This window comes from Phascolarctos cinereus, unplaced genomic scaffold (genome assembly GCF_003287225.1).
Source record: "Phascolarctos cinereus isolate Bilbo 61053 unplaced genomic scaffold, phaCin_HiC Scaffold_5;HRSCAF=322, whole genome shotgun sequence".
Taxonomy (NCBI): domain Eukaryota; kingdom Metazoa; phylum Chordata; class Mammalia; order Diprotodontia; family Phascolarctidae; genus Phascolarctos; species Phascolarctos cinereus.
Window position 1 is genome coordinate 245,478,652 of NW_027555958.1, and position 13,152 is coordinate 245,491,803.

The following is a 13,152-nucleotide window of genomic DNA, read 5'->3' on the forward strand; positions in this document are numbered from 1 at the left end:
TGTGCCTATTGAAGATCTTTGGTAGTGGCAGTGAATGAAGACCAGGTGGCTGCTTGGAGACTTACTACTCCCTCCTGTCCATATGTTCTATGTCCTCAGGCTATGGACAATGTTCCCACAGTGGGAGGCAGGGTTGGGTGATGTGGTTACAATGGCAGCACCTGAGCCAAGAACGGAAGGGGGGAAATGGGGGCAAGCTTTGTGTTATCTCTTGGGAACACGACTATACCAGGGAGACTTCTACACTCACCTCTGTAGTTGTCTCTCCCCACATGCGTATCACAAGAAGTAGATTGTGTGCTGAATTATTTTCAAATAATACCTTTCTATGGCTTCATTGCAGAGTCTTAGGGGCTCCCAGCTCCCCCTCCCATGGTACAAGAGATCCCAGATGCCGCTTTCCTTTCTAACTTTCACCCTTCAACTCTAAGTCCCAGATATTCCCGTAAGGAGTGAGAGGAAAAGTGCTCGGGAGCCTCTTCCCCAGGATCCTGTAGGTGTCTAGATAGTCCTACCTTGACCTACACATCCAGATTGCCTCCCTCCAAGTCAAAGTTTGCAGACTGTCATAGGAGTGCAGACTGTCAAAGCATTGCATTGTTTCTTGTAGCCTGTTTTAGAGCGAGAGAAAGCTCTTTAAAGTAAACATTATGTGGGCCCCTCAACATATTTCTTACTGGAGCACTTCCATCCTCCTCCCCCTCAAATGAAATGGCTGCAGTCCCATTTAACTCCTCACTAGTGCAGAGATGATCAGCCTGGCATCTAGTGACACTAAAGCCCTGCTGGTACTCAGTGGTGTTGGTGAGTGGGGATGATGTGGAGAGAAGGCAGAAGCAGGGACTGGGGCTCAGGCTGACATCCAAGTTGTTTCCCCATTTATTTCTCTTCTCAGAGCTCTCTCTCTGTGTTTCTCTCTCTCTCTCTCTTCTCTCTCTCTCTCTGTTTCTCTCTCTCTTCCTTCCCTCCTTTCCCCTCCTCTTACTTTCTTTCTTTTTCTCCTTCCTTCCCTCTTGCTTTTTTCTTTCCTTCTCTCACTTTCTTTTCTCTTTCCTCCTCTCTCACTTTTTTCCTTCTCTCTGTCTCACTCTCCCTTCTCTCCTTTTTTCCTCTCTCTCTTATTTTCTTTCTTTTTCTCCTTCCTTCCCTCTCACTTTCTTTCTTTTTTCTCCTCTCTCTCTCTCTCTCTCTCTCTCTCTCTCTCTCTCTCTCTCTCTCTCTCTCTCTCTCTCTCTCTCTTCCTCCTCCTCCTTCTATCTCCTCACTTTCTTCCCCCCCCCCCTTACATCCAACATTATGTCACATGGGTACTAACTGATAGAATTGAGATTCAATCTGAAGTCTTCTGACTTCAAATTCAGCACTTTGGCCATGGTTCCCTGGGAACAAGTTCAACCCCCTCATTTAACTGATGAGGAAATTGAATCCCACTCAGCTTGTAAATGACAGGGCCAAGACTTAAAGCCATATCACCTAACACTCAATGTAGTGTGTAACACTGGCCTTGGAGTAAAAAAAGAGCTGAGGTCAAATCCGACCTTAGACAATTATCAGTTCTATGACTTTGAGCAAATCACTGAAATATTCTGATCCTTAGTTTTCTCATATGTAAAACAGGAAGCACTTACCTCACAGGTTATTATTAAGATAAAATAAAATAATGTATGCAAATCACTTTTCATACCTTAAAGTGTCATATAAATCTGGAATATTGTTAGCATGACCTGATGCTTAGAGTTCATTATTTTAAAAAATCTAAATCAGGCAGGAAGGGGAAAGAGGCATTCCAGTACAATGAAGGGGAAAATATGACTGGAAGACTTAAGAATTCTCTTGTTTGCAGTATTATGCAGTGTAGTTTTCAGTTTTGGGGTGCAGGTGGAATGTGGATCAAGAGAAAGTGAGGGAGAGTGTTTAATACTCCGCAGTGATTCCCTGTGTACTGAGACATTGTGGTTTGTGGGTTGGATTCAGTCCTGGGGAAGTCTGACCTGTAATTGGGGAGATTAGGTTTCCTATTCTCACATTCTTCAGCTCTTTAATCCCCTACTGTGTCTAAGGGAAAAGTTGCAATTACAGCTTACAGCTAGCCACTTCTCCCCAGGGGGGAGTAAAATGGCATTCAATGTAGAAGCATGAATTAGATATAAGACAAGTAGTTGATTCCTATACAGAAATAAAATGCTAAACATGGAAGAATCAAAGCATGCAGTAATAGAATGGTTGAAAAAGAATTCAGCCACTTAACTCTAGTTACAATGGATTGGGAGGCTAATAGTCAAGTCTCATTAGAAGATAAAGCAGTTTTATGAGACTGATACTTAGCCATTTTACACTTCAACTTGGCTTACTAATTTATTAGTTTTTGTTTTCAATTTTGTTTGCCTCTTCTTTGATTTTTAGAATATCTTTTTTTGTATTTATTTGGGATTTTGAAATGTGTTGTTTTTCTAGTTTTTTTTTAAAGTTAGGTCTAACTCATTTATTTTTCCTTTTGCTTTTTTATTTATGAAATTATACAGAGATATAAACTTAACCTTCAGGACTGCTTTGACCACATTACACAAATTTTTGGCATGTTGTCTTATTGCTTTCATTTTATTTGATGAAATCATCTACTGTTGTTAAAAGAAATCTAGAAAATGGACTAGACTGACTCCTGATGGAAAAATCCAAGAAAAAGTAATGGCCAGTCATATGCCCATGCCAGGTCAGTGTAGGAAGACAGACAGAGAAGGACAGGGTCCAGGGAAGAGCACAGCCCACGTGGAGCACTCCAGCACAGGAAGAAGCTGTACACTAGGGCAAGGTCTGAGGCCATATCTGGCACTCCCAGATGCAGACCAGGCCACTCCGACAGCAATAGCTTTGTTACCCCATCTCTGAGTCACAGATCCAAGGCAGACTGAGGAGATTACCTGCACCCAGGGATGGCTTTAGGCAGTATGTAAAGAGGGGAACAAGTTCAGAGGCAAGAAGCAACAATGTAGCTCCAACATCAGGAGCTGAGCTGGGTTTCATTTCCAGTTTGTAGCCCAGTGTGAAGTCTGCAAAGGAATAACCAGGGCAAGAATACCAGGCCAAAGGAGAATTTGCCATTCTATCACTCAGCTACCCAGCTGGCTGATAGTGGCTGAGTCCACATTTGTCTATTATTGTTCAGATCCAAACCCAGGTTAGGAACTTGCCGAACTCAGACTGGGGAAAGGGGAGGGAGAGAAACTATCAGACTTTGCCTTGAATCAGACAGCTCTGAGATCATTGAAAGTTTATAGATCCCCAGCTTGAGCTGGTCTTGAGACCTTGAATCAACACAATAGTCAATACCCCAAGAAACAGCAACAAGGATAGCACAGATATTCCCTCCAGAATTCCTTGTGTCTTTTATCCCCAACACTCTCCACATTTGAAAGTGTTCCCATTCCTTTAGGTTTCTTTTCCTTAACCCCTTCTGACTATGCAGCTCTCAATTGAGTTCATTCTAGCTTGTTGGCTTCAGATGCTACTGATATTGGGTTAGTTACCAGTGCCCCATCTATTGTTCTGCGGTTGGACCCATTTAAACTTACCTTACCGTCCATACATCAACACTCACTTGGCATATTTATCAGCAATATTTGTTGAGGGAGTCTGGCCCCTCATCAATGCCTATCTATCTAAGGGCCTTATTGCCCCCTGTACTTCCCCTGTGAACATGCCCATCTTGCCTGGTGGGAGGGGCTGGTGACTTGTGCATGATCTTCTATCAGTTAATGCTATTGTAACACCCAGAGCACCCATCTGCCAAACCCCCACACTGCTTAACCTGGTACCACCGTTGGCCACCTACTTCATGGTGATTGGCCTCTGTAGTGCTTTCTTTTCAGTCTCAGTTGCCCCTGAAAGCCAATTCATTTTTGCTTTTACCTGGGAGTGACGCCAATACACCTGGATTGTCCTTCCAACAGGGATTCACTGAGTCACCATCCTAATTCTCATTGATATTAATACAAGCCTTGTCCCAGTTAGATTTCAAAGACTCTCTCCTCTGCCAGTTTGTTGATGACCTTTTCTTTTGTTCTCCTTCCCAAGATATTTTTGTTTGCGACTCTGTATACCTCCTTAATGGTTCAGCAGCAAGAAGTCATAAGGTATCGAGGGACAAAGTCCAGTTTGCCGTCCCCTCTATTAAGTTCTTAGGACATCATCTCTCTGCCCCTGGCCTTTGCTTAGACTTTGTCCCACTTTAAATCTATCTTTCAGTTCCCTCTACCCCACACTAAGCAGCTAGAACTGACTCTTCAAGTTCCTGAGGTACAAGACCCTCTAAGCATGGCCTTGTTAACATTTTCATATCAAACTGAAGGCCTGGCTATGCCTCCTAACCTAACAAAAGGAGAGATAGCCACAACCCAGAAAATAGTGTTTATCACAAAGCACGAAAAGCTTCAAAAGGAGGAATGTAGACTTCATAAGATTTCAGGACTATGAGTCAGCCCAAACACACTTACAGTACTCCGTAAGGATTTATTCCTCTGTATGATGGAGCACCTTTGTTCATTCAGCCATTGGGGACCCAACAAGCTAATGGAGCTAGCCTGAAAATATTGGTGAGGGAATTTCCACAGGGCTGCTGTCATGGCCTATGAGATGTGTCCCACCTGCCCCTAGCACAGTGCATCAAAGCCTCTGAAGCCAGCCTGTGGGCAGTTTCCTCTCCCAGATGTGTTGTTTGAAACCTAACAGATATGACTTCATTCAATTGCCACCCACCCGTGGTTACAAATATGCTCTGGTTATGATCTGTATGTTCTCCTGATGGGTGGAAGTGTTCTCTTGTCATGCTGCCACAGCTTCTGGGGGTAACAAAAATACTCTTAGGAAAAAATCATTCCATTATGGGGGGGTTCCTAAGGTGACAGAGGCACCCATTTCACAGGAGCTGCATTAGCTAAGCTGTTTTCATCTCGGCCAATTACTTAGCACCTCCACTCTGCCTATTACCCCCAATCATCAGCAATGGTTGAAAGAGTTAATGAGATACTTAAAACCTCCCTTGAAATATTCTCTGAGGAGCTGAGGTATCCCCTGGCCCAAAGCCCTTCCTTTAGCCCTGCTAAGCCTTAGATCTAGACCATTTTGGTTCCCATAAGCTCAGTCCTTATGAGATAGTAACAAGATGCCCAATGCCATTGTACCCATGTATGAGAAGCATAGCAGCCAAAGGCTCCCTCCAATACTCAGAAAGTAATAGAGACTTACCAACTTGTCTTATTCCCATCCTTTAGAAATTCTAACCAATACTAAACCCTTGATCCAACCCGGTGACTGGGTCTACTGGAAATGTCATCTCCAAAAACACTCCTTGGAACCACAGTGGAAAGGCTCCTTTGAAGTCTTGATAACCACCACCACTGCTGCCAAACTCTGGGGAGTGGAGTCCTGGATCCACCTGTCACATATCAAAAGGGCAATACTGGCCACTTCGATTGCAGAACCCACTGGTGACCTGATCCCCCAAATTAAATAGGCTCCAAAGCAGCTGACATCAGAGGTAAACAGCTATTCTCAAGACCCCCAGGCTGAGAGGCAGACTACAACTGATGTAGACCACCGATCCAAGAAATCTGACATGGGCTGAGGTTTGCAGTTCCTCTCTTTATGAACTAAGCCTTTTCTTTCTCCTTGTTACTGTCTCAGTGTTCATGGAAGTAGCAGTATATTTTCCTTTCACTTTTATGTTGCACTTCTTTCCCTAAGTTGTGATTAGTGAAAGTTTTGCCATTTATGGTAAAAATTCCTGGGACTGTAATTTGCTTTGAATTTTGATTACTGGGGTGGTTATCTGAATTGTCACAAAGCCAATAATAGAGAATGGCATGTTGAGCAGTCTGAGGACTGCTAAAGTCAATATCTGTGCCTGGAAAAGGTTGTGGGAACAACCTAGGTAGGATCCTCCTGATTCTATTTCTGCATTGTGTCATTTCCTTTCTGGAAAAGGAGAATTCCCACTTTGTCAATCCTGAGCCTTGACATGATTGGCTGTCAGATATGACTTATGTCTGGAATCAGAACTTTTCCCTACCATGTCCCTCTTTTCCCTTTTATAGCAAATTTCTATAAAATGTTTTATAAAAATCATGTTTCAAATGAATGTTCTTCTTCAGTCTACAAGTCATTCTTACCCTTTGACCAAAAGGAGGGAATGTGAAGGGAATTACGATTTTCATATTAATCGATATGATATGTGCAATGGATATACCAATAATTTAGATTTCTCAGGAGACTCTGGCTTGTGAGACAGAGTCTTACAATGCAGCTTGAAATGGTCAATCAAACCCTTGACAACACTCTCACAATCACCACATTCCTGTGCTAGTGTATGTTAAGTGAAGCAAATCAGATTGTAGAACTTGTTCTCATCACATAACTCTTGTCCTGCACCCCACTAAATAACGACCCCCAAGTACTCAAAACAATACTGTTCCCACAGGACTCCAGAACACCTATGTTGTGGACTTGAGGGCTTGTCATGGGAAACCACTAAGGCCCTGGAAATGATTGTTTGTAATCCACTCCTCCTTCCCTGTTTGTGATTCATGTATATAAGCTGTGCTTTTATCCCAGCTTAGAGAGCATTCCTTACTCTGAAACTGATGAATCAAACCAATACTTGATTACTGGCACTCCTGTTTCTAGGCCTGCTTTGTGTGGCTCCAAGAATTCCCAGGTTAGAGAATGGCTCAGGGAAATTCTGTTAACACCCACATTGATAAATTCCAGTAGTGACTGTTCTTTTCTGATATTTTCACATCCCTTGTCTTGATGTGCATTTCTCTTCATACGTGTATTGATAGATTTAATTTCATCTTTGAAAATTGTCACATATTTTGACCACATATCTATTTGAGAATAGATTAGTGTCTTACATATTTGTTGTAAGACTAAGACAATTCTCTAGGGCCAGGTAGGTGTCACAATGGATAGAGCACTGGCACTGAAGTCAGGAGGACCTAAGTTCAAATCTGGCCTCTGACCAAACACTTGACACTTACTAGCTGTGTGACCCGGGGCAAGTCACCTGGGGCAAGTCACTTAACCCCAATTGCCTTTAAAAAAAAAGACTAAGACAATTCTCTACATATATTGGATATATGACATATATGTAATTTGTAAGAGAATTTTCTACAGATTTTGAATATGAAACTTCTATTAGATGTGTGATGATTACAATTTTCCCCATTCATTATCTTCTATTTCTTATTGTAGTCAAATTTCTTTTGTCCATGAAAAATCTTATAAATTTTACATAATCAAAATTGTTTCTTTTATCTTTTAAGATCACCTCTGTTCCTCTGTTTGGTTACAGATTCTCCTTTCTGAACACAGTTGTGAATGTCACCTCCTATTTTTCCTTCTTTTTGTTTTTTTGTTTTGATTGACTCTGCTAGGAACTTACAGTGGTATATGGTGCAAGAAACTAGTCTAACTAGTTTCTAGTTAATACTAGAAACTAGAAAACACTAAATGTGCTTTCTGCTAACCTGCTTCCTAATTTTCCCCAATGTTGTTATTTACTCAAATGTTACATTATTGTAAAAGTTTTTATTATTTTACCCAAACTTGTGATTTTTATAGGAATAGGGAGTCCTGGTTATGAAGCTCCCTCTTTTTACACAGACCAGCGGCTGTTCTGTAAAGATTTAGAAAGTTTCCTAGGAAACTGAAAGGTTAAGTGATTTGCGAACTAGCATGCATTAGAGGTGAAATCTGAATGAAAATTATAGTGATACCGATGCTGGCTTTCTATTCACTAGCTCACACTGCCTCTTAGAACCTCTTTGCTATTTCTCAGTATATGACACTTATGTATTCTACAATATGAGGTTAGGTAACACCAGTTATACAATTTTGGACAAGTTGCTACTCCTTTTTGTACCTCTGTTTCACTGCAGAATAGTCAATAGTCAATGAACATTTGTTAAGTATCGATTATGTGCCAATCACTGTGCTAAGTACTGAAGATTGTAATATTAAGCTAATCTCTAAAATCTTTTCCATAGCTAATGTTTGTTTTATGGTTATTTCAGAAATTAAGCATTTTGAAGCTACATTTAAATTCATTGCAATTCATATTTATCTTGTCTCTTACCAAGCACTATTAGACTTGAACCGTATCAGAGCTATGGCTATATATGATACATGCGCACGCACATGCACATGTGCGCGCGCACACACACACACACACACACACACACACACACACACACTATCGCTAGTTTTCCCTACATTTCATAGGACCTAGTAAGAGAGCTCTTTCCAAGATTGGGGCCTTGTTTGTCTCTTCTATTCTGTGAAAGCAGGGCCTAGGGGTAGAGTCAGGAGGGAGATAGAAATATTTGCTTCCTCACTGATGAGGAACCATGTTCTTCAGATTCATACTAACAGATTCATAGACTGTTGAGCAGGAATGAATCTTAGAATGACTTTACAGATCATATAAGTCAACTTCAGATGATAAATGGGGAAACTGAGTCCCAGAGAAAGGATGTAGCTTGCCCAGTGTCATACAGCAAAATTATGGAAGAATAGGGATTAGAGCTACACTCTTGAGTCTCAGCCCTGGTTTTTTGCCCCTATGCCACATTGTCTTCTCCTCTTTCCAAATCCTCTGAGTTGCTCCCAATGACTACACCAGACTCTGAATACAAGAAGTTTATTAGAAATCAAAGAGATGGAGTAATATGTGATGATGCCTCATTCATCATAGAACTGGGGTAGCTCTTTCCCCAGGATGATTTCCTGTTTGGTGCCGGCAGCTGTGATGGTGACCAAATAGATGACCCCTCCACTGGAGCCATCCCTGCCCATGGCCAGAGCAATAGCTATTGAAAGATTTGAACAGGCAGAGGAAGAGGCAGGTTTATCCTGGTTATAGACTCTCTTGTCTATCTCTTTAGGCTATTCTCAGAGCCCAGGGTATCCATCCTTTTTGTTTCTCCCTCCCCAGGGATCACTGCTTTAGTTTTAATTTTCCCCCTTCCCTTCCCCAAGGGATAGTTACCATTAGTAGTGAACTGTTGGCACTCCTTAGGGGACATGCCTGGTTTATAGGTGGCATCCACATAGCCATAAATGTAGCTACTCCCAGAGCCTCCTATTGCAAAAGGCTGTCGAATCAGCATCCCTTCTAAGGTCCCATACACCTGAGATAAGGTAATCAAAAAGTTAGATGATGATGATGATGATGATGATGATGATAACTAACATTTATATAGCACTTAATATGTGCCAGACACTATGCTAAACATTTTACAATTATTATCTTTTTTTTTCTTTACAACAACCTTGGGAAGTAGGTGGTATTATTATCCCCATTTAACAGATGGTGAAACTGAGGCAAAAAGAGGTTAAATAACTTGCCCAGGCTCACACAGTTAGTAAGTGTCTGAGGCCAGATTTGAACTCAGGTTTTCCTGACTACAGTTCTCCTCTTTTGGAGTCCCAAAGGAGAGAGCCTCTTTCCCTTGCCTAGGCCTTAGATTCCCAACTTCAGGCCTCACACTGAAACCACACATTAACCTACAGCAACAGTAGCTCTGGCCCTCATTGACAGGATGATTTGTTACTCCTCTAACTAATTGCAAGTGTAGTGATCCTTTTGGGAGGGTCTCACCTGTCCTCCTTCGTATGGATCCCAGCCAGCCACCATCAGATGGGCTGAAAGCTCTTCTCGGTATTTATAAGTGATATTCCTCACTGTGTTTGCAGCAGACAGAACAAGAGGGGGTTCTTCTAACTCCATCCTGTGGAGATTGATAGCCATTGTTCCCCGAACTACCACACTCCTGCCTCTCTCTCAAATCCTCATAAACCAAACATGAAAACCTACACCTATAATACTCCAAACTTAATTTCAGTACACTTTTGATTTTTCACTTATCTCTTCATTTGTTATCTGCTTCCCCTTCTCTACTCCAATACTAACTATAAATTCCTTTGATGAGAGCTAGAGTCCTTCTCATTGTGTCTAAAGAGGTCTCTATACCCTCACCACTGTGTCACTTAATCACCCACCACCCACCACAGTCTCCTTACTCTATATGTGTTAAGTAGCATTGGATTAGGGGAATATAATGAAGGAGATAATCTAGCTGTAGTAGTTTAGGTGGGGAGTATATGAAGAAGAGAATAAAAAATCCCAAGACCATTCTTGACTCATACCCATGAAGCTCTAGCTGGTAGGTGGCCATGTCAGCTATGGCCTGGGCATCAGCAGCTGAACCAGACAGTGCACAATAGATTCGTTGGTGCAGAGGGGCCAGCTTGTTAAACACTCTGTTCACTACAGCTTCTCTGAATGGTAGAGGAAGGAGATGATAAAGGAGAGGCTATTAAGGAAGAGACTTGAGGAATAAAGACATAATCCTTATTTGCTCATCCTTTCTAGTTACACTTCTCAATTATCCTGGTGTTCTCAGTCTTAGCAAAGATATCCTCCACCCCAGTATCCCTATTTTACCTAAGTATACACTTACCTAGGTCCTCATCCCTTTAAATTTCCTTCCATAGTCTGCTTCCAACTTCTTATTATGCCGGCCCCTGCTTTGTTATTCATGTTGACCCCCAGTTGTTCTAAAACTACCTCTGCAGTGCTTTTTATGCCTGGGCTAGGCAACATGCCTGTTGGGGAGAGTGCCTTAATCCCTGATCCTCCCCTGATACTTACCCTGCAGAAACTCGGGAATCAGAACCCACCACGACACCACCATCAAACTCCACTGCCATTATAGTTGTCTATAGAAACATAAACTTTTAGAATGTTAAAGCTGAAAGATACTTTTATACTCTCCCCCTCATTTTACAAGTAACAGAAAACAGACAGATTACAAGAAACAGACACACAAAAGCTGTCACAAGGTTGGTTAGTGGCAAAGCTGGAAGAGGAATCAAGAGGTCTGACTTCCAATATGCTATTCTCACTATTATGCCCCATTCCTTTATATGGTAGGGAGGAGGTATCTCAACCTGGCAAAGGGTCAGGATCTCAGTGCCTAAATCTTAGATTCCCCCAAGAACATCCTTCCCCACCATAGGGAAAAGAATATTAGAAAAATCCCAGGGACCACTTGTTATCTTTTTGGTGAGGGAAGGTTGTGGGATGTGGGATTGGGGAAGACTGTGGGTACCTTTACAGGCCTGGTTGTTCCCATGTTGAAGTGACCTCCAGTGTAAAAAGTTGGAATTTGTGATGTTTTGTATCTAGATATGGTATGGCATTAGCTAAGGGGGTGACCAGGAATTTGTTAAATGGAAATTGTTGCTTGGCTGTTCCCAGTAAGTTTAGATGATTGTGTTGGTAAGCTCTCAGGATGATGAAGTGAGGGTTGGGTCTTTAGGAGCTCAGCCATGGGGACGTTTTTTTTTAAACTGAAGAGATTTAGTTAAGCAGGTTTTGATAAGGGGGGGGGAATAGAGTTCTCTGGTAGCCAGAGGAGAAATCTTGAGTTCCAAAAAAGCTGGAATCTATGGTTTGAACCTAGTTAGAACATTATACACTTATGCTTGACTGGTTTGTAAATATCTGTTATTATTATCTTTGTTGCCTGAAGTAAAAATCACTACTTCTGTATTCCAGAAGACTGTCCTAATGACTTATTGTGACTTATTCAAACCAGACCACTCACTATCCACAAGCTGGTTATAATTTACCTTCTTACACTTATCTCATGCTATTGTCCCTTAAATATTTTATTTTTTTAGCCGCTCATTTACCATTTGTTCATTATGATTCAGAAGACCTGAGTCCAAACTCAGGCCTGCTACTAAACAGCTGTGTGATCTTGGACTAATGATTTCAACTCTTTGATCCCCAGTCTCCCCATTTTCTTACCTCAATGCCTTTGTTCATGTCTTTCCCTATATCTCTAATGCCTTCTCTCTCTCTCCATTTAAATCCTGTCCAGTTTTCTTGATCCAACTAAAAGAACGCCATTTCCTCCAAAATTTTTTTCACTGTATCACCTCATTCCTTCTTCGGAACTGTAGTTTCTGTGTAGATGTTGCACAGTGTTATGCCCATTAACATTGAAAGCTCCATAAAGTCAGTGACCTTGTTTGACTTTCTTTATCTCTTCACCCAGTGCTTTGGGGTCTGTGCGGGTGCTGATTAAATGTCTGCTGAATTAAATCGATCACGAGGAGTGATGAGGCAGCCCTACATTCCTCAGTCATTGGTGTGCTACAGAGCTGTGCCTACCCCAATCCTTGAGTAGTGGCAGTGAGGGCAGGTCAATTGTCTGCTTGCTGCCACTCCACTTCCTCCTCCCTATCTTCCTTAGGCAATCAGTTTATGGACTAGGTCCCCAGAATAGCTTTGTGTGACGTGATTAGCATGGTCACGCCTGAACCAAGGATGAAGATTACCTGGGGCATCACCAGACCAGGGGTACTCCCCCACTTCCTCCTATAGCTATCCCTCTCCCCCATGAATACTACTGGAAGCAGTCTATGCGATGAATTGATCGTTCTTAAAGAAAAATTTTACTCCTTTACTTTTTCACTCATACAGATCCCATGGTCCAAGTGACCACGGGGCTCCTTCCTGGAATCTACCTTCTTTTTCTCTACTCTTCCTCCAAATCCACCCCTGCCAAGTTTCCCCAATGAAGCGAAAGCGAAAGGGCTTTGAAGTCGCTTCTCCCTCGGCCTCTGCCGCGGAGTATGGACGCCCCTCTTTGGCCTCCTCCGGCAGCCTTTAGAGTTCATCCGCACTCCATACCCCTAGACTGCCTCTCCCAAAGTGAGACTTTTCCTTCTACTGTGGGCTGCCAGAGGAAGGATGGTGAAGGGTTCCTTCCACGTGTATTCTTCGGCTTGGTCCGTGACGCCGGGCTTCCAAAGCTTTACCCCCTCTCTATCCCTCTTTGCTGTCCCTCGAGACTCTTACCCCGGTATGGACTTCTCCGACTCCGGGAAGGTTCCCAAAATAAGAACTCTCCAGCATCCTGACAGCGCTGTGCATTGCTCTTCTCCGCCAGCGGTACAGAGCGCCAGCTCCGCCCCTTCTTGCTCTGCTTCCCTCTACGGGTTCCTCTGTAGCATTGGCCTGTGGTCTAGTCCAGCTCCTAACCTGTTTAGGGCTGATCTGCTCAGTGATTGGTGACGCTACAG

The 13,152-nt window shown here is 42.5% G+C and overlaps 1 protein-coding gene across 3 annotated transcripts; it reads right to left on the reverse strand.

Annotated features, from left to right (window-relative positions):
* Positions 1-8,679: 8,679 nt before the first annotated feature.
* LOC110199328 (proteasome subunit beta type-9) lies at positions 8,680-13,145 on the reverse strand. 3 transcript variants are annotated; one of them, XM_020974118.2, is made up of 6 exons: positions 12,929-13,145; positions 10,709-10,776; positions 10,204-10,335; positions 9,656-9,785; positions 9,044-9,185; positions 8,680-8,864 (listed from the first exon to the last, which is right to left on the reverse strand). In XM_020974118.2, exons 1-6 carry the CDS (start codon positions 13,001-13,003, stop codon positions 8,737-8,739), a joined length of 675 nt encoding a protein of 224 aa, XP_020829777.1. In that variant the 5' UTR covers positions 13,004-13,145; the 3' UTR covers positions 8,680-8,736. The 3 variants fall into 3 exon arrangements, with proteins under 3 accessions (XP_020829777.1, XP_078011568.1, XP_020829778.1); XM_078155442.1 differs by having other exon boundaries at positions 10,709-10,791; positions 12,929-13,144; XM_020974119.2 differs by lacking the exon at positions 12,929-13,145 and adding an exon at positions 11,873-12,915.
* Between the last annotated feature and the right edge of the window lie 7 nt (positions 13,146-13,152).

Bases quoted from the DNA above. Each gene is read 5' to 3' on its own strand.
- LOC110199328 (XM_020974118.2), bottom strand. From the start codon at position 13,003: ATGCACAGCGCTGTCAGGATGCTGGAGAGTTCTTATTTTGGGAACCTT. The intron at 9,786-10,203 runs GTATGAGTCAAG...CAATCTCCACAG, and splicing joins TACCAGCTAGAGCTTCATGG to GATGGAGTTAGAAGAACCCC. The intron at 8,865-9,043 runs GTAACTATCCCT...ATCTTTCAATAG, and splicing joins CCAACAGTTCACTACTAATG to CTATTGCTCTGGCCATGGGC.